Below are 27,225 nucleotides of genomic sequence, written 5' to 3' on the forward strand. Positions count from 1 at the left end.
AAATGTGTTTAAAAGACATCAGAGCCGGGCGTGGTGGCGCACGCCTTTAATCCCAGCACTGGGGAGGCAGAGGTAGGAGGATCACCCTAAATTCGAGGCCAGCCTGAGAGTACGTAATGAATTCCAGGTCAGCCTGAGCTAGAGTGAGGCCTTACCTCGAAAAGAAAAAAAAAGAAAAAGAAAAAGAAAGAAAGAGAGAGACATCAGAGAAGAGTCAAAACAGTACTCCTGGCTAGAAAATGAGTTATCATAGAAACAACATTTCTCCTGAAGTGACTTGCAGAGTCAAAGCTTCCCAGAACAACCCAGGGAGCGGTTTCCAGTCACAGGAGGGCGGTGGGTGGTCTCAGGCCCCATATATACTTCAGCACGCTGGAGGGATTCAGGCAGTGGGTTTGTGTAATGACTTGGAACAGGTGAGTGTTGAGGGTCCCCAAGGCCACCCTCAGGGTCCAGCCTCTGATTCAGTATATGGGCACACTCACAACACAGTTTCATGACAGGGAAAGGGCACAGGGCAATGACAGCAGCACAGGGAAGGGCACGTAGCCAGCACCCAGTGACCAGCCAGGCATCTCCAGAGGCCTCTCCCGGCAGAGCTGTGTGTTCATTTAACTCCTCCAACGGCACGCTTTAAATGACAGGTGGTGTGATCTGTTGGGGGGCGGGTAGTGTTCACCAGGGACTCCTCGCTGAGGGTTGACCTGGGGAGTGGTCACATGGATGCCATCTTCCTGGTCCCAGTGAAACTCCAGACCCCAGGAGAAGAGCATGGACCATGCTGTAGGTAGAGGGAGAGGCAGTGGGGCTTCCTTGAACATTTGGGGAAAGAGCTGTGCCAGGCAGGGGCAGCTTAACACACACTGGCCAAGGACTAACCTTTAGGATCAGTGAGCCTTTTTCTGTACCAGGCACCTCCAAGAACAGGAAGTGTAAAATATTTGGAAAGATGGAAACCTCGGGCTGGAGGGATGGCTTAGTGGTTAAAGCACTTGCCTACAAAGCTGAAGGACCCACGTTCAATTCCCCTGGGCCCATGTAAGCCAGATGCACAAGGTGGTGCATGTGTCTGGAGTTCCTCTGTAGTTGCTGGAGGCCCTGGCATGCCCATTCATTCTGTCAGTCTGTCTCTCTCTCAAATAAATAAATTAATGAAAAAAGATAAATACTTTTAGAAAAACGATGGAAACCTCACAAAGAACACACTGAGCCATGAAATAAAACCATACTAACAAGCCTGGCAAATGGGCATAGTTTACCGACATTAGCTGCAAGTTCAATTTCTGTTCTAATTCAGTCTTTGTGTTATGAAATTCTCTGTCTTCTGCCTCATAATATGGGAGTTGCTGCTGGAGATAAAGAGCTTTTCCTCTTCCTCTCCTCCTTTTCTTGCCTTTTTTTTTTTTTTAACAGTTGAGAAATTTTATTTAAAAAAAATTTTTGTTCTTTGAGCCGAGGCTCAAACTCAGGTCTTTATGCATGCTAGACAAGCACTCTACCAGTGAGCTGCACTCTGGCCCTTAACAGTTTACTTTGAGGGCAGGCTTGTAACTCAATAGTAGAGTGCTTGCCAGCAGGCTTGAGACCCTTGGGTTTTAGCCAAGCATTGCAAAAAGAAAAAAAAAATACCACACACTCTCCACTCTCTCTCAAATAAATAGTTTTTTTTCTTTCTTTCTTTTTTTAAAGGCCTGGAGAGATGGCAGTTGAGGCACTTGCCTGTGAAGCCTGAGGACTTAGGTTTAAATCCCTAGTACCCACATGAGCCAAATGCACAAGGTGGCACATGTGTCTGGAATTCGTTTGCAATGGCCAGAGATCCTGGCATCCCATTCTCTCTATTACTGCTCTCTCTCAAACAAATATATTTTTTTAAATTTACTTTTATTTTTAAATTTTTTTTAAATTATTTATTTATTTGAGAGCGACAGACATAGAGAGAAAGACAGATAGAGGGAGAGAGAAAGAATGGGTGCGCCAGGGCTTCCAGACTCTGCAAATGAACTCCAGACGCGTGCGCCCCCTTGTGCATCTGGCTAACGTGGGACCTGGGGAACTGAGCCTCGAACCGGGGTCCTTAGGCTTCACAGGCAAGCGCTTAACCGCTAAGCCATCTCTCCAGCCCTAAAATTTACTTTTAAATTAAATTTAAATTTACAATTATTCAGCAAAAAAAAAAAAAAAAGAAATTAGCCAGGCGTATGGTGGCACACACCTTTAAACCCAGCACTCAGGAGGCAGAGGTAGGAGAATCACTGTGAATTCGAGGCCAGACTGAGACTACATGGTAAATTCCAGGTCAGCCTGAGCTAGAGCCAGACCCTATCTTGAAAAACCAAACCAAACTGGCAAACAAAAAAACCTTATTTCAAAAAAAAAAAAAATGCATGGAGGGTTGTGTTCGCATCAGTAAGGTAACAGGTGTGACCTCACCAGCCATCCAGAGGGTTCACATGATCTAACTATCCTTGAAGCTACGGAACACAAACTAGGGCAAAAAACTGCCCGCACACCCAGAACGTTACTAAAACACGGGATTTGTCATACGTTATTTGCCTTTTGTGAAGCTATGCGTGAGTGGCCTGACATCACCTTAGTGGAGAGAGGCTGACTCTGGCTCATGATGTCGGAGGCTCACGGTCATGCAGAGAAGGCATGGAGCGGGGGAGCTACTTGGTAAGTGGCTGTGGCAGTGTGTGGCACTGGCTTGTTCACCTGGCACTGACTGGGAAGCACACAACAGAAACCGTGAACTCAAGACACCTTTCCGGGGCTGGACAGATGGCTCAGCGGTAAAGGCGCCTGCCTGAGAAGCCTCAGGACCCATGTTCCACTCTCCAGATCCCATGTTAGTCTGATGCACAAAGGTGAGCTAAGTAAGCACACAGTCTCACATGCCCACTAGGTGGCGCAAGTGCCTGGGGTTCCACTGCAGTGGCTGAGGCCCTGGTGTGCCAATTCTGTATCTCTCCTCTCTCTCTCTCTCAAAATAAAATAAAAAAGGAACCCTCTTCAGAATTAGCTTGCCTTCGGGTGATGGTTAATGTTTGTTGGCAACTTGACTGGATTTGGAATCACCATGGAAACACTCTTGGGTGTGTCTAAGAGGGTGTTTCCAGAAAGGCTTAGCTAAGAAGGGAGACACCCCTCTGATTCCATGGGCTGGGAAAAAAAAAAACAAAAAACCATGAGCTGAACACCAGCTTTCTTCTCTCTGTGCGTCCGACTGCAGACGCAATGTAACCAGTCGCCTCATCCTCCTCTGTCACACCTTTCTTGCCATGATGAATTGTAACCTGTTTTTTTTTTTTTAAAAAAAATCAGGTATTTTGTCACAGCAATGAGAAGAGTAACTAATACACATGGATATTTCACTACAATGATACAAAGTTGACAAAGGCAATCTTTCTAAGGGTGACTTCAGGCTGACCTCAGATGAGGGGATGGGCTCAGAGCAGAGGGACACATGGGCACCCTGGACAAGGAGTATGGGTGTCTGCAGTGGTCAACAGATGAGAAGAAAGGTCCTCAATGTCAACTTCTGGAAGGAGCCATCCCTGGGACACCATGACTACAGCCTTGAGAGAGGGACTGTGGATGCTGGCCTACAAAATTCTAAGAAGTAGGGCTGGAGAGATGGCTTAGCGGTTAAGCGCTTGCCTGTGAAGCCTAAGGACCGCGGTTCGAGGCTCGGTTCCCCAGGTCCCACGTTAGCCAGATGCACAAGGGGGCGCACGCGTCTGGAGTTCGTTTGCAGAGGCTGGAAGCCCTGGCGCGCCCATTCTCTCTCTCTCCCTCTGTCTTTCTCTCTGTGTCTGTTGCTCTCAAACAAAAATAAATAAATAAATAAATAAAAATAAATAAATTAAAAAAAATTCTAAGAAGTAAACTGGAGCTGTGTTGAGGCCTGGCCTGGAGGATTTGTTATAGCAGCCATGGGATACCACAGGGGATGGCACTATGGCATCTGCGGTACCCTTTGTTCCCTGGTTATCCCTGGAAACACCTCTGCATCTTTTCGATTTCAGGTGAAAAGCCGCTGGGGCCCCAGCCACTCGTTCTCTGCCCAGCCCCTGCCTAGCAGCTGGGAGTGGGAGATACGCAGGAGGGGGTGTGGTATTGAGGGCTGCTGTGTCCCAGGGGGACTCTGGACCCCTCCCAGCACTCACCTCAGTTGCCCTATGATGGTCCTCACTCTTGCCCAGCACAACTGCATCCACGCCAAGGCAGCGGAGGCTCCGGGCCAGTTCCTGTAGCATGCTGTCACATACAACACGGAAGGCCCTGGCGGGGACCCCAGGAGCAGTGCCCTCCTTGGTGGCCGTAAGTACCTGCAATGGGTCCCAGTTAGCAGCCATCTGTGGGGCATGAGGTCAGTTCTATTTTATTTTATTTATTTAATTATTTTATTTATTTATTTAAAAGTGACAGAGAGATAAAGAGGCAGATAGAGACAGAGAGAATGGGCGCACCAGGGCCTCCAGACACTGCAAATGAACTCCAGACATGTGCGCCCCCTTGTGCATCTGGCTAATGTGGGTCCTGGGGAATCGAGCCTCGAACTGGGGTCCTTAGGCTTCACAGGCAAGCGCTTAACTGCTAAGCCATCTCTCCAGCCCTTATTTTATTTTTTAAATATTTATTTATTTGCAAGCCGAGAGAGAGAGAGAGAGAGAGAACACAGACAGAATGGGTACACCAGGGCCTCTAGCTGCTGCAAATTAACTTCAGACGCATGTGCCACTTTGTGCATTTGGCTTTACATGGGTACTGGGGAATCAAACCTGGATCATTAGGCTTTATGGGTTGGCACCTTAACCTCCAAGCAATATCCCTCCATCCCTCTATTTTACTTTTTTTTTTTTTTCGAGGTAGGGTCTCGCTCTAGCCCAGGCTGACCTGGAATTCACTATGTAGTAGCAGGGTGACCTCGAACTCACGGCAATCCTCCTACCTCTGCCTCCCGAGTGCTGGGATTCCTTTTTAACAGAGTATCAAAGGCTCTGAACTCCACACAAAGAATGTAGAGATGCAGAACACAGGAAGACACTACCCAGAGGGCTTCAGCGATTGCATGGGGTCAGGGAGAGAAGTCCTGCGCGCAGTACAGTGGGATGAGGAGCTCATAGGGATGCTCAGAGGCTGTCCAAGACCATGATGGGGACATCAAGCCTAGTGTCCGGAGGGGCTCACCATGGTCTGGGGAAGCTACTGTTGTCTGCCATATTCAGCCTTCCTTCCACCCAGGTGGTAGGAGCCCCTTGTTCAGGGTGTCCGTTCACATGCTCAACAGCCTTGTCTCCGTATGTCGCGGCTTTAGGAACGGTGATCTACCTCACCGAGAATCGTGATGAAGGGGATTCCAAGAGGCCTCACCCACCTGCCTGGCTTGAACGGAGGCCTCCTGCAGGGTAGGCTCCCAAGGCTCTGGTCTCGCACTGTGCCTGGGCCTCCAGCTCCTGCCCAGATTTCCCAGTTGGGGGAAGCGAGCAGGCTCTCCACACAGGGCTCGGTGGACTTCTAGCAGGCAGTAGGCGTCGGTGGCTGAGCGGGTAGGGACACGGTGTTGGTTACACGGTGCTGCTGGCAGACGGGTTTGGGGGGGGTGGCGGGGAGGGGTCACAGCCCAGCCCAGCTTTGCTGCCCTGTGCACCTGCATAGACAAGCTGCCCCTCGCAAAGTGGCCGCCGGTCCCAGTTGGAGAACGTCTGTGTTTTGTCCAGGGGTTTGCCCAACACTTGCTGCACCAGGAGGCTCAGGCCCTGCGGTCCCCTAGCCCCATGCACAGAGGGGGCGGGCATGTCTGCCACCTGTATCTGCCAAAACAGCCCGCAAGGGGTGAGGCACTAACCCTGGGTGGGGCGGGGGAGATGGTCTGCCACGCCCTCCTGCATCCATACTGCCTCCATGCCAGTCCCTGCCTCCTCCATCAGCAGTCAGTACTGGTAAGAAGAGGACTCTGAGGGCTGGAGAGATGGCTAAGTGGTTAGGGTGCTTGCCTGCGAAGCCTAACGGCTCATGTTCGATTCTCCAGGTCCCATGTAAGCTGGCCTCACAGTGACGCGAGCACGCAAGGTCACACATGTGCATGAGTGGGGGGGGCACATGCATCTGGAGTCACATGCATCTGGAGTCACATGCATCTGGAGTCACATGCATCTGGAGTTTGATTGCAGTGAATGGAGGCCCTGCCACACCAATATTCTCTCTCTCTCTCATATAAAAAAAAGGTAGGGCTGGAGAGATGGCTTAGTGGTTAAGGTACTTTCCTGGAAAGCTTTAAGATCCAGGTTCGATTCTCTAGGACCCACGCAAGCCAGATGCACAAGGTGGCGCATGCATCTGGAGTTCATTTGCAGTGGCTAGAGCACACTCATTCTCTCTCTTTCCCTCTCTCCCCCTCTCTATCTCTAATAAATAAATAAATTTTTTAAATTTTTTTAAAAATTTGTTTATTTGAGAGCGACAGACACAGAGAGAAAGACAGATAGAGGGAGAGAGAGAGAATGGGCGCGCCAGGGCTTCCAGCCTCTGCAAACGAACTCCAGATGCATGCGCCCCCTTGTGCATCTGGCTAACGTGGGACCTGGGGAACTGAGCCTCGAACCGGGGTCCTTAGGCTTCACAGGCAAGCGCTTAACCGCTAAGCCATCTCTCCAGCCCAAATAAAAATTTTTTTAAAAAACTTTTTTTTTTTTTTTTTTTTTTTAAAAAGGCAGTCAGCTGGGCGTGGTGGTGCACACCTTTAATCCCAGCACTGAGGAAGCAGAGGTAGGAGGATTGCCATGAGTTTGAGGCCAGCCTGAGACTACACAGTGAATTCCAGGTCAGCCTGGGCTAGAGTGAGACCCTACCTAGAAAAAAAAAAAAAAAAAAAAAAAAAAAAAAGGCAGTCTGGTCTATTAGGCTTGCTTAAAAAGAAAAAAAAAAAAAAAAAAAAACAAGAAAAGGACACTGAGGTGGCTCTGTGGAGGTCACACAGATCATAGCTACCTGCCACCTGTGTCCTCCAGGAAGAACACCTGATCTCCTAGGTTACATGCCCAGAGCACAGTGCTAAGAAAATGCCCCCACACCAGGGAATCTTTTGGGAGGCCTGTGCCAAGCGACAGTGTACCACTTCCCGGGATTCTGCCTTCCCACCTCTGGGGCCCTGGAGACCTGTGGCTAAACTGATGGCAACGGAACCAGGAAGAAGTCCTCACCCCACCCAGCCCACAGGCCAGCCTGGCAGAAGTCCCCGACTGACGGGCAGTCTGACGGACAGGGAGGCTCGCCATCAGAGAGGGCTGCCTGCTTACCTGCTTATGCACAGGCAGCAGGTCCACGCTGCCCTGAGTCTGCTCTTCCAGACTGGCCAGGGCGGGGCAGGCGGTGATCAAACTCTGCAGGTCTCCTACGGTCCCATAGCCTGTGGGCAGGGGCTGTTAGTGTGAGGGAGACCAGAGCTAGAACAGGGCTTAGGCCCTCACCCCAGGCCCTCTCCCCACACTTCTGAAGGGAGGGTGCGAGTGAAGGGGCGGGCCCAGAGGTATAGGATCCTTCCCCTTGTGGACCGGGCAGGGGTCTGGGTGGTGGTGGTGGGGGGAGGCAATGCTCACCCAGCTTGGTGATGGTGGGGTCTGAGAAGAGTTGGGCCACCAGGCGGGAGAAGGCCTGGGCCCCCTGTCCCTCTGGTGGCTGTAAGAGCGCAGACACATCCAGCAGGAACACGCAGCCCTCTTTAGCCACCTGCAGGAGGGACGCCTTGCACCGGTCTCCCGCAATAAACGAAGGTCTCCATTCCACATCTATACCGACCACCTGGCCAGGCTGCGAACAGAGAGAGGGGCAGAAGTAACACCACCAGGGACAACTCAGATCAATAGGGACCATGGACTGGGGGTGCCGGGGCAGCCCCAGAACTCTGGGAGATGCAGCCTTCCCAGCTCTGTGTGGCCAGGCCAGAGGAGGAGGAGGAGGAGGAGGCTGACTGTACACAGTCATCTTAGGCCTCAGCTAGAATAGGGACACCTTGGCACTTTCTGCAGGCTGGCATGACGAACTGAAAGGACCAGCACCCAGGAAGTACTGGTGCAGCTTCAGTGTGTTCTCATCCCTGCTCTGGGGAACACGGGTCCCCCTCGTGGCAGCTCAGGGACATCCTGGGGGGAGGGCGGGGTCAGAGAATGAGGCACGTGGTACACGGTATGGATGGACACAGGCCGGCACAGGTTGCTTCCCAAGGCTGTTACACGGTAGCTCCACCGGACAGTGTGCCTGTGGGACCAGCTCAGGTGCCCACCTGGAGTAGTGTGGCCTCATGCCTGGTCAGGTCCTCCCAGGAGGCCAGCAAGTGGATGTTTTCTCTGGCAATGGGCATCTGGTAGTAATCCTCTTGCACATTCTTCTGTGGCTCCTCCAGTCTCGAATCAGCCTTGCTTGTCCTGGGAGGAGCAGAGCTGGTGGCAACCCTGCTCTGGGCGCGGGTTTCTAACACACATCGGGGCAGGGAAGCACCTGTTGTCTACTCAGAGGATGGGGGCGGGGCTCAGGTACTCCCTCCTGGGATCCTCCCCACGTCACCACCATCTGCTCTGCTGGGTTCTCTCTGGCACTCTGAGCACACTGTTGCCCTTCCTAGGCCAAGGGACAGTTGACTGTGCAGCCCTGGGGTCGAACCAGCCTGACCATGGGTCTGGCCAGAGAGCTCTGGACTGGTGGCAGACTGTGTGATTTGTAGAGTTACTGCCTCAAGGCACAGGGACAGTCCCAGGTAGAACCCTGCCTGGAGCCAGGGTGCTCACCTCCCCTGGAGCCTGAGTCGGCGGAGCTCTGCGGCCACAGCATCCGGCAACTGCTCCTCAGGGAGCGACAGGTCTAGGGCACACTGAGCGGTGGTGGCCAGGTTACTGCGAGAAGACACCATCTTGAGCAGCTGTTTCTGCAGGTAGGAACTCTGCATCACCAGATCCTGGGGGCAGGGGGAGAGGACTCAGTCTCATAGGCCCTGAGGGGACTCATAGCAACCCTGCCTGCCCGAGGCTTAGGGCTGGCAGAAGGCCCTGAGGGACCAGGCTGCCAGCGTAAGAGCTTACAGCCACCTCAGCCCAGGCCACTGTCAATCTCCAAGGTCTCATCTAATACTGCTGTGTGATTGGAGATGCTCCGCCAGCCCTTTCATAGGACCAGAACCACTTTCTGGAACATGGTCTGCCCTAATCTTCCTACCTCTGGCTATTGTCCCATGGGCCCAGTGGCAGAAGCCTCCCCTATTTTTCCTCTGTGCTCAGGGAAGGCCTTGGGGGAAGGGAAGGTCAGGGATGCTCTGGCAGCTTGTGGGCCAGAGAGACAGCTGGGGCTCATGCTGGGGTAACAGTGAGCTGTCCCTTACGGGGCTGAGTTCTCTCCACCTGGCTGCCCCATTCAACACCCAGTGCTCAGTGCAGAAGCAGGGCAGGGCAAGGCCAGGCTTGGGCATCATGGGTCCCATCACGGGCTTCACCCCAGGCAAGTCTTCAAGTCTGTTAGGTCACAGGCTGGCATAGATGTGGGAGACCACCTCAAGGAGTGGGAGCCCCATGCTCTCTTGACCTCTGGCCAGTGTCCCTCGAGGAGCTCCTGCTTGCCCAGATGGCTTCAGTGCCCCTGGCAGCCCCGAGGCGCCTGCTTCCCCCTGGCTGTGGGTTCCCACGTGGACGACAATATGTGGAAACTCCTCCACATTCTTCAGGATGTCCGCTGCCTTTCCGGCCGGCTCGGCCTTGGCACCCAGGGGGGATTGGCCTTCCGGGCCTCACCCAAGGACTGTGCGTTCCTCTCTGGTGACTCACTGTGCGCCCCCCCCATCCCTAACAGCTCGGTGCTGCTCTGGCTGGGTGCCACCATCTGCCTGGCAGGGAGGGGGGCTCAGCTCTAGTGGCTAGACATTCCTGTGCATGCCATGCCAGGACCTCGAGGGAGTCCTTTGTTTTCCCAGGCTGCTGCATCAGGGGCCCGAGAGCAACTTTGTACCTCACGACGCAACACCCCCTGGGGACGTGGTCTGAGGACTAGCACACCTGTGGGTGGCTTGTGTCTACTGCACACGTGCATGCACACACGACAGGGGGACCGTGGTGTTCCTCACATGCACACACGTGCTCACACCTGCATGGCTCCTCACAAGTACCGTCCACGGTTTCAGCCAATCCCTGCTGCCACAGAAGTGCTACAGGCTTGCGAGCATCAGGAAAGCTCTCTGGGGCCACGTGCCCACCCCGTGCAGTGCACAGAGCAGCCACCTCGCATGTGCATGGGTAACACAGGGCACCGCCTCCCCCAGAACCGCTCTCCGTCTCTCACGGGGGGGGGGGGGATTATCAGGGCGGCTCATGGGGATGAAGCCGACTGAGCCACATCAACTCACCTGCACATGGTCTGCCCAGATCTCCTGAGACAAGCTCTTCTGTGGAAGCAAGCACAAGACTGTCTGTTTCTCTTTCTCTCTCTCTTTCTTTCTCTCTCTCTTGGGCTGGAGAGATGGCTTAGTGGTTAAAGTGCTTGCCTAAGTAAGCCTAAGGACCCAGGTTCAATTCCCCAGTACCCATGTGAGCCAGATGCACATGGTCGTACAGGAGTCTAGAGTTTGTTTAAAGTGGCCTTGGAGTGCCCATTTTCTCTATCTGCCTCTCTCTCTCTCTTAAATAGAAAAAAATATTTTAAAAATATTTTACTTTTATTTATTTATTTGAGAGAGAGAGAGAGAGAGAGAGAGAGAAAGTGGGTGCACCAGGGTCTCCAGCCACTGTAAACAAATTCCAGATGTGTGTACCACCTTGTGCATCTGGCTTACATGGGTCCTGGGGAATCAAACCTTGGTCCTTTAGCTTTGTAGGCAAGTGCCTTAACTGCTAAGCCATTTCCCCAGCCTATATACACACATACACACACATGCATATAGGGAGAGAGACTACCTCTAGTGGCACTTAGCTTGACAAGCTAAGAGTGGGCGTGGCTAAGCTGCTCTTCTTACAGGCCCACATTTGGCCTCCTGTACAGGACTACATCCTTGGTGCAGGGACCCACCTGCCCATCTGGACCGTCCTGGTGGGCAGCTAGCTTGTGGACTGCTTGGTGTGGCTGTCTAGAGCTCAGCACAATAGAAGGGCTCTGGCCTCCCAGTGGTGGCACCAGCCGAAGCAAGTGGCGCCTGCACCCCGCCTGGTAGGTCGGCAGAACTGCCCAGGTCAGGCCTGCACCGGGGCTGCTATGAGTGGGTGGCTGCGGGTTGGAGAAAAAGCCAGTCTCTGCTCAGGCTAGTATCCCGAGCACCCAGAGAGGCTGTGGACAGACACCGTCAGGGCCAGCCTGGGTCTCAGCAGGGCTTCAATGCCTGTGAGGCCATAGATGGTGGCAGGGCTCAGCTGTCACTGGAGGCCACTGCTCAGTACTCGTGGGCTGGCCAGGTCCTTCCACACTCACCTCCACGAACCGCTTGTAGCACAGGTACTGAAGGGCCCCCAGGCGCTGCATGGTGATAGCATTGGGACACAGAGCTGAAAGAGAAGCAGGGCTCAGCACTGATTGGAGGCTTGGGGCACACCCAGAACAGGGCCCTCTGACCCTGGAGGCAGGGACAAGAAGGGGCAGCAGGGCCACGTGTCATCCAACCCCTGCTCTGGGCCACACAGCTTCCTCGACCTCTGGCTTCTTCTCCAGGTCAACTCCACCAACCCCAGGGCCAGAATCCTCTGCTTGCCCTCCCTGGAGCCCGCGCCAGCCACTCCTGGAGCCGGCACGTACTACTTGCGTGCACGCACACACACATACACACACTCTTTTCCGTCCAGGCCTCACACAGGTGACCTGGGGGCAGCAGCTCCTCCAGAGCCTTCATGCCTCTTTTCAGGGCAGGGCCTTCCTGACATTGTGAGGCGGGTGTCTGCTTCCTGCCAGTAGAATCTGTACTCCTCAAGACAGGGGCTGAGCACTTGCCACTGGGCCCTGTGCCTGGATCAAGCCTGGCGGCGCGGGTGGAGGGGACCACACAGTAGGGTCGGGTGCACTTGAGCTTACCCATGGACACCTGCTCTAATTAGCCTCACCTCTGTCTTCCAGGGGGAGAGCACTGGTCTAGCATCTAGCTACTGCTCTCCCCTCCAGGGGTGCTGAGGGCTTGCTGTCCTCTCAGGCTTGTGGGTCCTCTGACCTCAAAGAACCCCAACCATCCAGAGGACCCCTAGAGATCTTGTCCTTGCTCCCAGCCTCCATCAGGCTCTGCTCTGACCCTCACTCTAGACTGTGGACATTCCAGTCAGCTCCAGAGAGTCTCCGTATTGCAGGAGCTGTGACTGAGGATGTGGTGAAGATCCGAGCCAGGCAGAGAGGGGCCAGAGATCAGGCTGGCAGGGAGAGTGGCCCGCCTGCTTGGGATGCATGTGGGGATCAGGACAGCAGCTCCCAGCAGAGGCTTCACACTGACCCCCTCAGAGAGGCCCCAGGAGTTCTGCCTCTCACCACCCTGCAGCTGTGCCAGCTCCCCAGCCACTGGGGCAGGGACTCTGTTTACCAATGGCTGGTGACATGTAGGCCATTGCCCTTCATTTTCCCAGACATGAACCCATGGATGGTGTACAATGAAGCCTACTGACAACTTCTGGAGGGACAGGGGAAGTGAAGAGGAGAGAGAAATAAAGAAAGAGGAAGGAGGAAGGAAAGACTCCAGGAGATGTGGAAGTCCACAGAAAAAGCATTCAGCAGGGCGTGGTGGTGCACGTCTTTAATCCCAGCACTGGGGCAGAAGAGGAAGGAGTGTGAGTTTGAGGCCACGCTGAGACTACATAATGAATTTCAGGTCAGCCTGGGCTAGAGTAAGACCCTACCTCGAACCCCCCCCCCCCCAGCACACACCAAAAAAAAAAAAAAAAAAGTGGTTCATTCAGCTCTGCAGATGGACAGAGACTCAGGCCAAGGAAGTTTGGCCTCCCAGGAGTAGACAGAATTGGCAGGCTTGGGGACAGAGGGTATTCAGGACATAGTTCAGGGCTCTTGGGGAGGCAGATATGGGAACGCCCCTTCTAACATCTCACCCATGGGACTTACTGAGGTCCACATGGTACTGTTTCCGCAGACGCAGGACATGCCGACGAAGCACTTTGGGGCGCAGCATCTCCAGTCTCACTGAGGTCACCTTGGGGTACTGCCTGCAGGGAGAGAGCCTGATCTGTTGCTGTATTCAAGTTACTGTGCTTTAAAAGTTTTTTTTGATTAAAGTTTTCTTTTAAGTTTTTACTTGCAGGTAGAGAGAGAAGAGAAGAGAAAAGAATGGGTTTGAGAGATGGCTTAGTGGTTAAGCACTTGCCTGTGAAGCCTAAGGACCCCGGTTCGAGGCTCGATTCCCCAGGACCCACGTTAGCCAGATGCACAAGGGGCCACATGCGTCTGGAGTTCGTTTGCAATGGCTGGAGGCCCTGGCATGTCCATTCTCTCTCACTTTCTCTCTCTGCCTCTTTCTCTATCACTTTCAAATAAATAAATAAACATAAAACAAAAAAAATTTTAAAAAGAATGGGCTTGACACTATTGCCACTGCAAACAAACTCCAGATACATGTGCCACTTTGTGCATCTGGCTTCACATGGGTACTGGGGAATCGAATCCAGGCTGTCAGACTTTGTAAACAAGCACTTTAACTGCTGAGCCAACTCTCCGGCCCAATTTGAAGGTTTCTTTCTTCATCAGAGTCACACTCATGGGTAGTTTAAGAATTTTACAAGGCTTATAGAGAAAAGGGTACACTTCTCAGCATGCCCCCAGACATGGCCATCTGCAAGTCAATTCTGGGATAGCTGCCTGTTTGCCCATGCCCCCAGATAGCACTGCTCCATCGGGATCACATGGCTACTACGTTCCGGATGTCTTGATGGCCCCATAAACAAACGTATGAGAGCTTCTAGTTAAATCTACGCGCTGACAGTTGCATGACTGTGAAGAGGTGATGGACAACTTAGCCACATGTTCTTGCTGTCCTCCAGGTTAATACTCTCCTGGTCCACTATTTTCATTCCCCTCCCTGAGGCCCCTCACTCTAGGTGGGGCAGATCTTTCCTCATATTCATTCTAGGGTCTACTGTACCACTGTTCGTGTCTTCCCCCTTCCAGGCTGTGGTAAAGCAAAGCGGCAGGAAAGGTCCCCAACAGAGACTTCTAGCAGGGTCCCGCCATATACGTGAGGGCGGCTCATGTTCAAGGTCTATCTAGATCTCTCCCAAGCTACACCGGGAGCCGGCGACACTCACGATCCCCGGCTGAGATCGGGTTCCTACAGGCAGTGTGATTCCTAGACTGTGTTTTTCAGAGTGCTGGGGTGGGGGGGGACGCTGAGATGCATCTAGTTCTGAGCTCTGGGAGACGATGGTCTGCTCTTTTGGAGGTTGGCAAGTTCTCCATGTAATGTCAAGAAATGCCATGACCTTGTTTGGGAAGGTTGTGGAACCTTTAGGAGGTGGAGACTTGCTGGAGAAAGTGGGACTTTGGGGTGCAGGTTTTGAAGGTTTTAAAAAAATTTTTTACTTTTATTTTTTAGAAATGAGGAGAGAGAGAGAGAGAGAATGGGCATGTCAGGGCCTCCAGGCACTGCAAACGAACTCCAGACACATGTGCCCCCTTGTGCATCTGGCTAATGTAGGTCCTGGGGAATCAAGCCTGGGTCCTTAGGCTTCCCAGGCAAGTGCCTTAACTGCTAAGCCATCTCCCCAGCCCTGAAGTTTTTTTTTTTTTAAACTCTGCCCACTTCCTGTTTACCTTCTGCCTCATGACTATGGATACAAAGTGAGCAGCTGACCTCCTGCTCCTGCTGCCATGCCTTCCCTGTGCTGATTAAACATAATTGCCTCAAATCTGTTAAGCCTGACTAAACCTTCCTTAAACTGCTTCTTGTCAAGCATCTGGTCACAGCAACAAGAAAAACAACTTGAAAAAAATTAAAATTTTTTTAAAACTTTATTTGAGAGTGACAGAAAGAGGCGGGGGGGGGATAGAGAAAGAGAGGGAGAGAGAGAGAAAGAGAATGGGCGTGCCAGGGCCTCCAGCCTCTGCAAACGAACTCCATACATGCGCCCCCTTGTGTATCTGGCTAACATGGGTCCTGAGGAATTAAGCCTCGAACCAGGCTCCTCAGGCTTCACAGGCAAGCGCTTAAACGCTAAGCCATCTCTCCAGCCCAAAAAAAAAAAATTTAAAAAAAAAGGGCTGGAGAGATGGCTTAGTGGTTAAGGTGCTTGCCTGCAAAGCCAAAGGACCAAGTTTTGATTCCCCAGTATCCACATAAACCAGACACATTAGGTGATGCATGTGTCTGGAGTTCATTTTCAGTGGCTGGGTACCCTGACATGCCCATCCTCTCTCTATCTCCCTGCCTCTTTCTCTCTCAAAGAAAGGAGAAAGAATGAAAGAACCTGTCCAGGGCCTGGAGAGACAGATTGCTTAGTGGGTAAAGGTGCTTGCTTGCAAAGCCTGCTGGTCAGGCTTCAATTTCGCAGTACATAAAGCCAGATGCATAGGTTGGTGAATTCGTCTGGAGTTTGTTTGCAGTGGTAAAAGGCCATGATGTACCCATTCTCTCTCTCTCCTCATAATAAATAAAAAATATAATAAAAGAGACTATTTCATAACCCCTCAATAATCTCCTATTTCCTTTTTCTGCTCATTCTTTCTGAGGGTTCCATTATTTGGATGTTGGACCTTCTTGAAAATTTTCCCAATTTTTATTTTATTTATTTTTTCAATTTTTATTAAAAGTTTTTTTTTTTTTTCAAGGTAGGGTTTTGCTCTAGTCCAGGCTGACATGGAACTTACTCTGTAGTTCCAAGATGGCCTTGAACTTATAGCAATCCTCCTATCTCTACTTCCTGAGTGCTGAGATTAAAGGCATATGCCACTATGCCCAGGCTCAGGTTAATTTTTAAAGCCTTTTATTGAGCTTCTTGGTTCCTTTTTATTTATTTTGGTTTTTCAAGGTAGGGTTTCACTCTAGTCCAGGCTGATCTGGAATTTACTATGTAGTCTCAGGGTGGCCTTGAACTCACAGTGATCCTACTACCTCTGCCTCCAGAGTGCTGGGATTAAAAACGTGCACCTCTACACTTAGCAGCTTCTTGTTTGTTTTTTTTTAAACCACACTTTTTATAAGGTTTTTTTTAAAAATTTTTTGTTTATTTATTTGAGACCAACAGAGAGAGAAAGCAGCAGAGAGGGAGAGAGAGAGAGAGAGAGAGAGAAAGAATGGGTGCATGAGGGCCTCCAGCCACTGCAAATGAACGCCAGACGCATATGCCACCTTGTGCATCTGGCTTATGTGGGTCCTGGGGAATCAAGTCTCAAACTGAGGTCCTTAGGCTTCACAGACAAGCGCTTAACTGCTAAGCCATCTCTGTAGCCCCAAGGGTTCTTTTTTAAGACTCTGAAAGCTCCAGTATGTGTTTAGACTCAGCATCTCTCTCCAACATCTATTTTCTTCTGCTCCGGCTCAAGTGGTCTGTGTCAGTGTGTGCAAGGCTGGCCTCAGGCCTCACAGCAGCAAAGACGGGACAGCTGGCATCATGCTGGAGCTCTACGGGGCAGTGCAGGCTGTTGACTGAGACATGCCTGCACATTTCCTGCTAATGGTCTTACTAGTGAACTCCCAGTTTCAGTAGGGAGGGAGTCACCCAAAGGTTTGTGTGCCAGAAACTTGGTCCCCAGTCTGGCTGTGTTGAGGTGATGGAACCTTGAAGAGGTAGGGCCTGTGGAAGGTCCAGATGGCACTGTCCTTGCAAGAGACTCAACACTCAACCCCTTCTGCACATGATCTTTCTGCTTCACCACCGTGGTGAGCCATGGGGACTCTTGCCGCAGAGCAAGGGATGGGGGTTGCTGGATTTTGCACTTTCAGCCTCCAAAACAGCTAAACAAACCTCTTTTCTCTGTTAAGTTCCAGGTATTTTGTTATAACAGTGGAAAATGGACAAATACAATCTCAGCCTAGTCTCAGATTTGCTGGCTTACACTGCCCCCTGAGAGGCCTCCAGAGACTTCGTTTTCAACACTGCTGTTCAGAACTTGACCTCTGGCTCCTGAGCCCTCCTGGGTCTCCACAGCTGACTCAACATGTTTTTAAATCTACAGTTTCTGAAGTTACTGCCAGATCTTCTCCTTTCTAGTCTTCAGCCTCCAAATGTTTGTCATTGTCATTTCCTGTGTTCTCAGAGTTTTTTTCTCATTGTAAAGCAGAGAGGCTATAAATGCTTTTTTTTTTAAACAAATGCTTTTTAAAAATATATTTTATTTTTATTTGTTTTTATTTATGAGGGAGATGGAGAGAGGAGAAAGAGGGAGAGAGATAATGGGTGTGCCAGGGCCTCTAGCTACTGCGAATGAACTTAGAAGCATGCACTACCATGTGTATTTGGCTTACGTGGGTACTGGGGAATCGAACCTGGGTCCTTAGGCTGCACAGGTAAGTGCCTTAACCACTAAACCATCTCTCCAGCACCCGAACAAATGATTTAAAAAATGCTTTTTAATATCAGCTGTGTTAAGCTGTAAGTCTTAACTTTGAAAATACATCATTCTGTTAAGCCAGCTACATAAACTATCTATGGTGAGGTGCACCAAACATAAGTGTCTATCCCCATGTGAACTCAATACAGAACATTCCAGTACTCAAAAGCTTCTCTGTCCCCACCTTTGGGTCTGGCTTCTTCCATGCAATGTCTGTATCCCTGTGGCCATAAGTGACAGTGCTCAGTGTTTTATTCTGCGGCTGTGGACACGTGGCCATTTCCGGGCCTTGGTGATGACACAGCTGCTGAGAATGTTGTCACCAATCTCTCTTGGGCAGACACTAAGTGCAAGGCTGACAGCATACATCACAGAGCTGCGGTTTCCCATGGCGGCTGCCTCTGTGCCTGTCCCCACTGCAGAGCGCGTGCAGCCTGGCTGCTCCCCACACCCTTGTAACCCTTGCTACGTCAGACTTTCTGCTACTTTCAGCCCATCTAGTGGGAGCTAGAGGCATTTCTTTATAGATTAGTTTGCACTTTGGGGTAGGAATGATGTTTCCTGACTATCTGGGCACCCCCTCTAGTATGAAGAGCAGAGTTTTGATCATGTGCAAAGTTGGCTTGTCTTTTACTGTTTATTTGCCTGATAGGTCTTTTGTTGATTGTTTTTGACCTTCAGGACACAGTCTTAGAAGGTGTATTCTGCAAATAACCTTGTTTTGGTCTGGAAGTTTCCTTATCCCTCTCGAAGATGTGCTTTGTTACTAGAGTCAAGTTTACCCATCTCTCATGTTACTCTTAGTGGCTTTAAAAATATATTTTTAAAAAGTATTATTTATTTATTTACCAGAGACAGAGAGAGGGAGAGAATGGGCACACCAGGGTCTCTAGCCACTACAAATGAACTCCATATGCATGTGCCACCACTGTGCATCTGGCTTATGTGGGCACTAGGGAATTGAACCTGGGTTCTTAGGCTTCACAGGCATGAGCCTTAACAACTAAGCCATCTCTCCAGTCCTAAAAACATTTCCTTGCCTTCCCAGCTTGAGTCCCCAGTACAAGGCTGGAGGGATGGCTCAGCGGTTAAGGCGTTATCCTCCTGAGTCCCAACACATGACTGAGTTAGACAAGGTGGTAACAGCTATCATTTGCATCACCTCATATGATGTATCTAGAGAAACAGGACCAAATTCAGTATTGGCCCCAAATAGCTGAGAAACCAGACACGGTATATGGAGAGACAATTTTCAGATGCAGGATACAGTGGGCAGTTCATTACAGTGTCCCCTGAAGTGGGATGGGGCTCCTGCACCTGCCTCTTCCTCCACATGGAGGCGCTGTGTGCTGCAATGCAGGGAAGGGATCCAGAGCCAGTCGGCCGGATGGAGCACCACGAATGCCCAGGAGAAGGTTGAGGGTCTGTAGGGTCCACAGAGGGTCCCCTAAAAATTCACTAGAGCACCAATCAGCACATCACCTGGGGAAACTGCCCAAGCTAGGAAAGAAATGCATGAGAGGACCAGGGGGAGATGTTGTCACTCTAACAAAGTGCTGGGAGCACAGTTCCTGACAGCCAGTGCTCACAGTCTCCTGGCCATTGACTACAACACTAGGAAGGGTCTTGCCTCAGAAAGGGGGTAGTTGACCTTAGATGCAACATGGTTCCTCTCTCAGCAAATAAGACTCAATGGTAGATCAACAATCAAACTGCTTCAAGCAACTTAAACAAACACAAGAACACAGCTTGAGGATGTATTTGGGAAATAAGAATATCAAACATGCCGGGCGTGGTGGCGCACGCCTTTAATCCCAGCACTCGGAAGGCAGAGGTAGGAGGATCACCATGAGTTCAAGGCCACCCTGAGACTCCATAGTGAATTCCAGGTCAGTCTGGGCCAGAGTGAGACCCTACCTCGAAAAAAAAAAAAAAAAAAAAAAAAAAGAATATCAAACATCCTGAAGCCAAATTTCATGGCCCTGCTATGCACACCAAAATTACCAAGCAAGAGGAGAAAATCAGGTCATGGAAACTCATCTAGAGATGTGCAAAGTCCTGTATAGCAACAGAGGAACACGAATTGCCAACACTGGGAGAAAAATGGGCATCACTACAGAGCCTGTAGATAACAAAAGAAAACAGGTAATCCAATTTGCCCTATACTAAAGAAACTATATGCGTAATGAAAATAATACCAGTTCTAAACAATGTCCTTTGGAAAATTGAAACTTTTTGTTTTGGTTTTTCGAGGTAGGGTCTCACTCTAGCCCAGGCTGACCTGGAATTCACTATGTCATCTAAGGGTGGCCTTGAACTCATGGTGATCCTCCTATCTCTGCCTCCCGAGTGCTGGGTTTGAGGTGTGCGCCACCACTCCTGGCTTGGGAAATTGAAACTTGAGATGAGGACAGGTCAGCTGTTCACTGCTGTAACAAAATGCTTGAGGAAACAACTTGGAGGAGATTTGCTCTGCCTCAGGGTTTCAAAGGATGAATGGCCCCATCCCTATGGCCTGTGGTGAGACAGGCATTATAGGAAGGAGGGTATGGTGGAGCAAAGCTACTCACTTCATGGCAGCTGGAAAGCAGATAATGAAAGAAAGAGATAGAGAAAGAGAAAAACATCACCAGGGATAAGATGTTCCCACGGATGTACTCCCCAAGACCCACGCCCCACTTGCTGCAGATAAACCCTACCTCTCAAATTCTCACGACTTCCCAACAGCCCATCAAGTTATGAACCCATCAATGATGAGGTCAGAGCCTTCAGGATCCAGCTACCTTCCAAAGGCTCCATCTCTGAACGCTGCATTGTATGAGGACCAAGCCTTTATCACATGAGCCTTTGGAATTACATTTGTGAACCAAACCATAACAAGGGAATAGTTCCAAACTCATTCTATGAGCCAAGCATTAGTCTGATACTAAAACAAACACTGGAAGAAAAAATATGACCAGCTAACATCCCTCATCAGTATATATGAAATTCTTTTTTTGAAGCTTAAAAATCTTTCTCTTATTTTATTTTTTTCTTATTTTAATTAATAATATCTTTCATTCAATTTGTTTTTTTTTCTTAAGAACACATTTTATATGGATACATTATGTGTTGATACCATCTTTTTCCCTTCACCCTGTCCCCATTCTGCAGGGGCCCTCCTCAGTGGAATTTCATAAATTTGTTAACAAAAAAAATTTTTTTTTTCTTTTGTTGTTTTGTTTTTTGAAGTAGGGTCTCACTCTAGGTCCGGCTGACCTGGAATTCACTATGTAGTCTCAGAGTGGCCTTGAACTCTTGGTGATCCTCCTACCTCTGCCTCCCGAGTGCTGGGATTAAAGGTGTGCGCCACCACACCTGGCTTCTTAACAAAAATTTTAGCAAGTAGGATTGGACAGATGGCTCAACAGTTAAGGTGCTCACCTGCAAAGCCTAAGGACCCAGGTTTGATTCCCCAATACCCATGTAAAGCCAGATGTACAAGGTGGTGTATGTGTCTGGAGTTCATTTGCAGTGGCTGAAGGCCCTGGCACACACATTCTCTCCACCCCCCTCATTTTCCCTTAAATAAGTAAATTAATTAATTAAATTAAATATTTAAAAAAAATTAGCACTGGGCATGGGGGAACATGCCTTTAAAAAATATTTTGGCCAGGGCTGGAGAGATAGCTTAGCGGTTAAGTGCTTGCCTGTGACACCTAAGGACCCCAGTTCAAGGCTCAATTCCCCAGGACCCATGTTAGCCAGATGCACAAGGGGGCGCACGCGTCTGGAGTTCGTTTTCAGTGGCTGGAAGCCCTGGAGCGCCCATTCTCTCTCTCTCTCTCTTTCTGCCTCTTTTACTCTCAATCTCTCTCATATAAAATAAATAAATAAATGAGAAATTAAAAAAAATATTTGGCCAGGTGTGGTGGCGCACGCCTTTAATCCCAGCACTTAGGAGGCAGAGGTAGGAGGATCACTGTGAGTTCGAGGCCAGCCTGAGACTACATAGTGAATTCCAGGAGAGCCTGAGCTAGAGTGAAACCCTACCTCAACAAACAAACAAAGTGTGTATACATACATACATATACATATACATATACATATACATATACATATACATATACATATACATATACATATATATATATTACTGGAGATATGGCTTAGTAGTTAAGGTGCTTGCCTGCAAAGCCTAAGGACCCAGGTTCAGTTCTCCAGGTCCCATGTAAGCCAGATGCACAAGGTGGTACATGTGTCTGGAGTTCATTTGCAGTGGCTAGAGGCCCTGGTGTGCTCATTCTCTCTCTCTCTTCCCCTCTCCCTCTGTCTCAAATAAAAATAAGAGATATTTAATTAATTTATCTGAGAGAGAGAATGGGGGCTCAAGAGCCTCCACCCATTGCGAAAGAACTCCAGACACATGCGTATCAGTCCTTGTGTATCTGGCTTGTTGTGGGACCTGGGGAATTCAACCTGGGTCCTTGGCTTTGTAGGCAAGCATCTTAACTGCCAAGCCATCTCTCCAGAGCCCCCACCCCTCTTCTTTTTGTTTTTCGAGGTAGGTTCCCATTCTAGCACAGGTTGACCTAGAATTCACTATGCAGTGTCAGGGTGGTCTTGAACTCTTGGCCATCCACCTATCTCTGCCTCCCAAATGCTGGGATTAAAGACATGCATCACCACGCCCAGTTCTGGCACATGCCTTTAATTCCAGCACTCAGGAGACAGAGGTAGGAGGATTGTTGTGAGTTTAAGACCAGCCTGAGATTACATAGTGAATTCCAAGTCATCCTGGACTACAGCAAGCTACTACATTGAAACCCCTCATAGCAAAATAAATAAATAAATAAAATTAGCAAGTAGAATCTACTCCCAAAAACATCTCAAAGGAACTACATCATGACATTAAATACTATGATTCACCATAGTAAAGTAAGATAGACTATAAGATCATCTCAATAAATGTGAAGAAAACATTATATGGGACGGACAGATGACTTCCAGTTAAGGTGCTTGTCTGCAAAGCCTAAGGACTCAGGTTCGATTCCCCGGAACCCACATAAGCCAGATGCACGAGGTGGCACATGCGTCTGGAGTTTGTTTGCAGTAGCCAAAGGGCCTGGTGTGCCCACTCTTTCTCTCTCTCCTTTTTGCTCTTTCTAATAAATAAATAAAATAATTAAGAAAGCATTTTATGAAACCCAACATCAATTCCTGAAAAAAACTCAACAGACCAGGTGTAAAAGAAAACCTTCTCAACTTGATAAAGGGCTTCTGTCAAAAACTTGTCAGGGAGGGGCTAGAGAGATGGCTCAGTAGTTAAAGGCACTTGCTTGAAAAACCTGATGGCCCAGGTTTGAATCCCTGGTACCCCTGTAAAGACAGATGCACAAAGTGGCACATGCATCTAGAGTTTGTTTACAGTGGCAGGAGGTCCTGGCATGCCCATACTCACTCACTCTGTCTCTGTGTCTCAAGTACATAAAATATTTTTTAAAAAAATCTTGTGGGCAACATGGTACTCAACAACAAGAGATTGATGCTTGATCTTTAAGATCAGAAACAAGGCAACACTGTCTACATATTACTATATTACTTCTAGTCAATGGTGTGATAACTGCTCTAGAAGGAAAAGCAGCAGCAAAACTGTCCTTTTGTTTGTTTGTTTTTAAATTTTTTGGTTCATTTTTATTTATTTTTTTTCCATTTTTATTTTTTTATTTTTTATTTTCACAATTTTTATTAACATTTTCCATAATTATAAAAAATATCCCATGGTAATACCTCCCACCCCGCACTTTCCCCTTTGAAATTCCATTCTTTATCATATTACTTCCCCATCTCAATCATTGCATTTTTATTTATTTGAGAGTGACAGAGAGAGAGAGAGGCAGATAGAGAGACAGAGAGAGAATGGGCATGCCAGGGCCTCCAGCCACTGCAAACGAACTCCAGATGCATGCGCCCCCTGTGCATCTGGCTAATGTGGGTCCTGGGGAATCGAGCCTTGAACTGGGGTCCTTAGGCTTCACAGGCAAGTGCTTAACTGCTAAGCCATCTCTCTAGCCCTTGTTTGTTTTTTTTGAGGTAGGGTTTCTCTGTAGCCCAAGTTGACCTGGAATTCACTATGTAGTCTCAGGGTGGCCTTGAACTCATGGTGATCCTCCTACCTCTGCCTCCTGAAGTGCTGGGATTAAAGGTGTGTGCCACCATGCCTAGCTTTTTTTTTTTTTTTTTTTTTTTTTTGGTAGCATTTGGGTGAAATGTCCTTTATGTATCTGTTAGATCCATTTGTTCTATGCATCTCTATTTATTTTTTCCTGGGATGACCTGTCAATTGATGAGAGTGGGGTGCTGAAGTCACCCACTACAACTGTGTTTGGTCTTATCTGTGACCTTAGTTCTAATAGTGTTTGTTTGATGAAGTTGGGAGCCCCCATGTTAGGTGCATATATGTTTAGGATTGTAATGTCCTCCCGTTGGAGTGTTCCTTTAATCAATATAAAGAGACTTTCCTTATCTTTCCTAACTAATGTTGGTCTGAAGTATACTCTGTCAGATATCAGGATAGTGACCCCTGCTTGTTTTCTAGGCCCATTTGCTTAAAACACCATTTTCCAACCTTTCACCCTAAGATAGTGTCCATCCTTTGTAGAAAGGTGAGTTTCTTAGAGGCAACAAATTGAAGGATCCTGCTTTTTAACCCAGTCTGCAAGCCTATGTCTTTTGGTTGGGGCATTGAGGCTGTTGACATTAAGAGTTATTATTGAAGCGAGGCATGGTGGTGCACACCTTTAATCCCAGCACTTGGGAGGCAGGGGTAGGAGGATCGCCATGAGTTTGAGGCCACCATAAGACTACATAGTTAATTCCAGGTCAGCCTGGACCAGAGTGAGACCCTACCTTGAAAAAAAAAAAGTTATTATTGAAAGGTGTGTATTTATTTTTGACATTTTTCTTGTTTTGTAGATCATCTGGTTTTACTTTTGCTCTCTTGTATTAATTAGTATTTGAGTATGGTTTGCTTTTTCCCAGGTTCCTTACATGTGCTTTTCTTTCTCTTCAGCATGGAGGATCCTTTCAAGTATTTTCTGTAGAGCTGGTTTTGTCTTCAAATATTCCTTTAGCCTGCTTTTGTCATGGAATGTCCTTATTTCTCTATCTATCTGAATGGATAGCTTTGCAGGACAAAGTAACCTTGGTTGACAGTTGTTATCTTTCAGAACTTGGAATACATCACTCCAAGCCCTTCTGGCTTTGAAAGTTTGTGTTGAGTAATCTGCTGTGATCGTGATGTGCTTTCCTTTGTATGCGACTTGATTTTTCTCTCTAATTGCTTTCAACATACTTTGTTTGGTTTGTATGTTTGGTAGTTTAATTATAATATGGTGAGGAGAGGTTCTTTCCAGGTTTTGTCTGTTTGGTGTTCTAGAGACTTCCTGTATCTGCATTAGCATCTCTTTCCCAATCTGGGGGAAATTTTCTTTTATAATTTTGTTGAAAACACCTACTAAACCTTTGGCATGAAATTCTTTTCCTTCTATTATACCCTGAATTCTTATGTCTGATCTTTTCATAGTATCCTGAATATCTTGAAATTCCCATTCATATCTTCCTATTAGTTTGTCTTTCTCTTTGTTGGACTGTATTAGGTCTGCCACCTGGTCTTCCAGTTTATATATTCTGTTCTCTCCTTCACCCATTCTACTAGTGAGATTTTTTAGAGTTTTTTATTTGAAAGACTATTTTTTATTACTATTTCTGACTTTTAAAATTATTTCTATTTCCTTGTTCATGTCTTGTATTAACCTCCTTATTTCATTAAATTGACTTCCTGTGTCTTCTTTGATTCCTCTGATTTCATTTTTGATTTCTCTGAACATATTTATAATCATTCTTTTGAAATCTTTCTCAGGCATTTCCTCTAATTCAATCTCACTGGAGGTCATTTCTGATGGGTTTATACTTTTTGGTGGATTTATATTATCTTGATTTTTTGTGTTTTTTATGTTACAATGTAGAAATTTTTGCATCTTAGATTAATTTAATGTCTGGGTTTCCTTATTATCTGTAGTTTATTAGATGTATCAATCAATCTGATGTTATATATCTTTAGGGTAGGAGCTTAAGGTGCTAGGTATGGCTCTTAAGACTCTCAAAGTAACCACATAACTGACCCTAGGTGTTGGGTTTACCTGCTATGAGTGTATTCTAGTAGGCTGAGTGGAACAAAATATAGGCAAATTCTAAAATTTAACTAAACAATATAAACATTCAATGAAAAACAGCACAGAGTATTTATGCAAGAGTAGGTATTACGACAAACAGATCCCTTAACAAGGTCACAGTCCCTAAGTATGTGTGTTGCCCCACACCCTTAATCCTGTTAACTGGGAGGCTGAGATTTCTGGTCTGTTGAGGGTTCCAAGTCAGCTTGTGCCCGAGTGAGACCCTTCCCCAAAGAACGACAGAAGAAAAGACAAAGCCACTATAAACCAGGAAGCAACAAATGACAAGCCCAAAACATAGCTTATTTAAGAATGACAAATCTTACCATCCATCAGATTTGACAAATAATTTACCCTGACATGGAAGGTGCAATTAGCACTTCTGATTCAAGCCTATATACTAGGCTTATTTGGTGGGTATTGACCTGGTATAATCCCAGTTACCTTTTGGGATGGCTTTGGTCTCGATTATGCTGCATGACCATTTGGGTCCCTCTTTGCTGTGCTGTGGGCTCAGGTAGGCTGGCTCGGTCAGTGGGTTGGTGCTCTGATTGCCTGTGTCAGGTGCTGTGTAGGTGAGCTCCCTTCCCCAGGTGTCTGGTGCTGGCTGGCGCTTGTGTTGACGGTGGGGGAAGGGGAGGCTATGAATGGTGGCTGAAGTCCTCCCACTGGTCCTTGCCATCCTCTTGCTCCTAAGCTGCTCCACCAGTCCCTGCCATCCTCCCTTCACATTTCTTGAGTTAGCAAGGAGGGAGGCTGATGTGAGTGGAAAATCCCCTTACCTGGCTTTTCCTGTGGCTCAGGTCAAGCCTGGCGGCTGTGGCCACACAGACCTGGGGCCACCATTGCTGGAGGCGCTTCTGCCTGCTTCTGTGGGCTCTATACGCTCTGGGTCTCTTCTCTGCTGTGGTTGATAATTTTTGATACACCTTCACTTTTTAGTAGAAGAGTCTATTTTGCTGTGTTTTGCTTGTTTGTTTTTTGGCTTTTTCTCCCTTAGGCTGCTTTAGCGTGGTTCTTACATGCCATCTTCCTTTTTTTTTTTTTTTTTAGAGGAGAGTGTTATGTTATCCAAGCTGGCCCCAAATGCCTCAGCTGAAGTGATCATACAGGCATGTGTCACCGTGCCCTGTTAAAGCTCATTTCTTTTCCCTCTTTCTTATCTTTCTTTCTTCTGTTTCTTTGTTTTACTTTTCTGAGGTAGTCTCACATAGGCCAGGCTGGCTGTGAAGTCAGTTATACAATGACCTTGAATTTTTGACTCTCCTACTTTTACCTCCTAAGTGCTAGGATTACAGGTGTGCACCACCATACCTGGCCAAGCTCATTTCTTTTTCGTTTTTTTTTTTTTTTAAATATTTTATTTATTTATTTGAGACAGAGAAAGAGGGAGAGGGAAAGGGAGAGCCAGAGAGAGGGAGAGAGAGAGAGAGAGACAGGGAGGGAGGGAGGGAGGAAGGGAGCGAGGGAGGGGGAGAGGGAGGGAGAATGGGTGGCCTGCCAGGGCCTCCAG

General features: G+C 48.3%; 1 protein-coding gene across 5 annotated transcripts in view; it reads right to left on the reverse strand.

Moving 5' to 3' along the window:
• The window catches only part of Exd3 (exonuclease 3'-5' domain containing 3), a 100,233-nt gene that overhangs the window by 24,459 nt on the left and 48,549 nt on the right, over positions 1-27,225 (reverse strand). For all 5 annotated transcript variants that reach the window (XM_045142331.1, XM_045142332.1, XM_045142330.1 and 2 more), the window contains 10 exons: positions 13,063-13,163; positions 11,443-11,516; positions 10,388-10,426; positions 8,787-8,953; positions 8,285-8,426; positions 7,602-7,812; positions 7,302-7,411; positions 5,654-5,816; positions 5,381-5,544; positions 4,170-4,331 (listed from right to left, as the gene is read on the reverse strand). In XM_045142331.1, coding sequence (XP_044998266.1) covers positions 4,170-4,331; positions 5,381-5,544; positions 5,654-5,816; positions 7,302-7,411; positions 7,602-7,812; positions 8,285-8,426; positions 8,787-8,953; positions 10,388-10,426; positions 11,443-11,516; positions 13,063-13,163 — 1,333 coding nt within the window. The remainder of the gene's footprint in view (positions 1-4,169; positions 4,332-5,380; positions 5,545-5,653; positions 5,817-7,301; positions 7,412-7,601; positions 7,813-8,284; positions 8,427-8,786; positions 8,954-10,387; positions 10,427-11,442; positions 11,517-13,062; positions 13,164-27,225) is intronic.

The sequence above is a fragment of the Jaculus jaculus genome, chromosome 1, assembly GCF_020740685.1.
Source record: "Jaculus jaculus isolate mJacJac1 chromosome 1, mJacJac1.mat.Y.cur, whole genome shotgun sequence".
NCBI classification, from domain to species: domain Eukaryota; kingdom Metazoa; phylum Chordata; class Mammalia; order Rodentia; family Dipodidae; genus Jaculus; species Jaculus jaculus.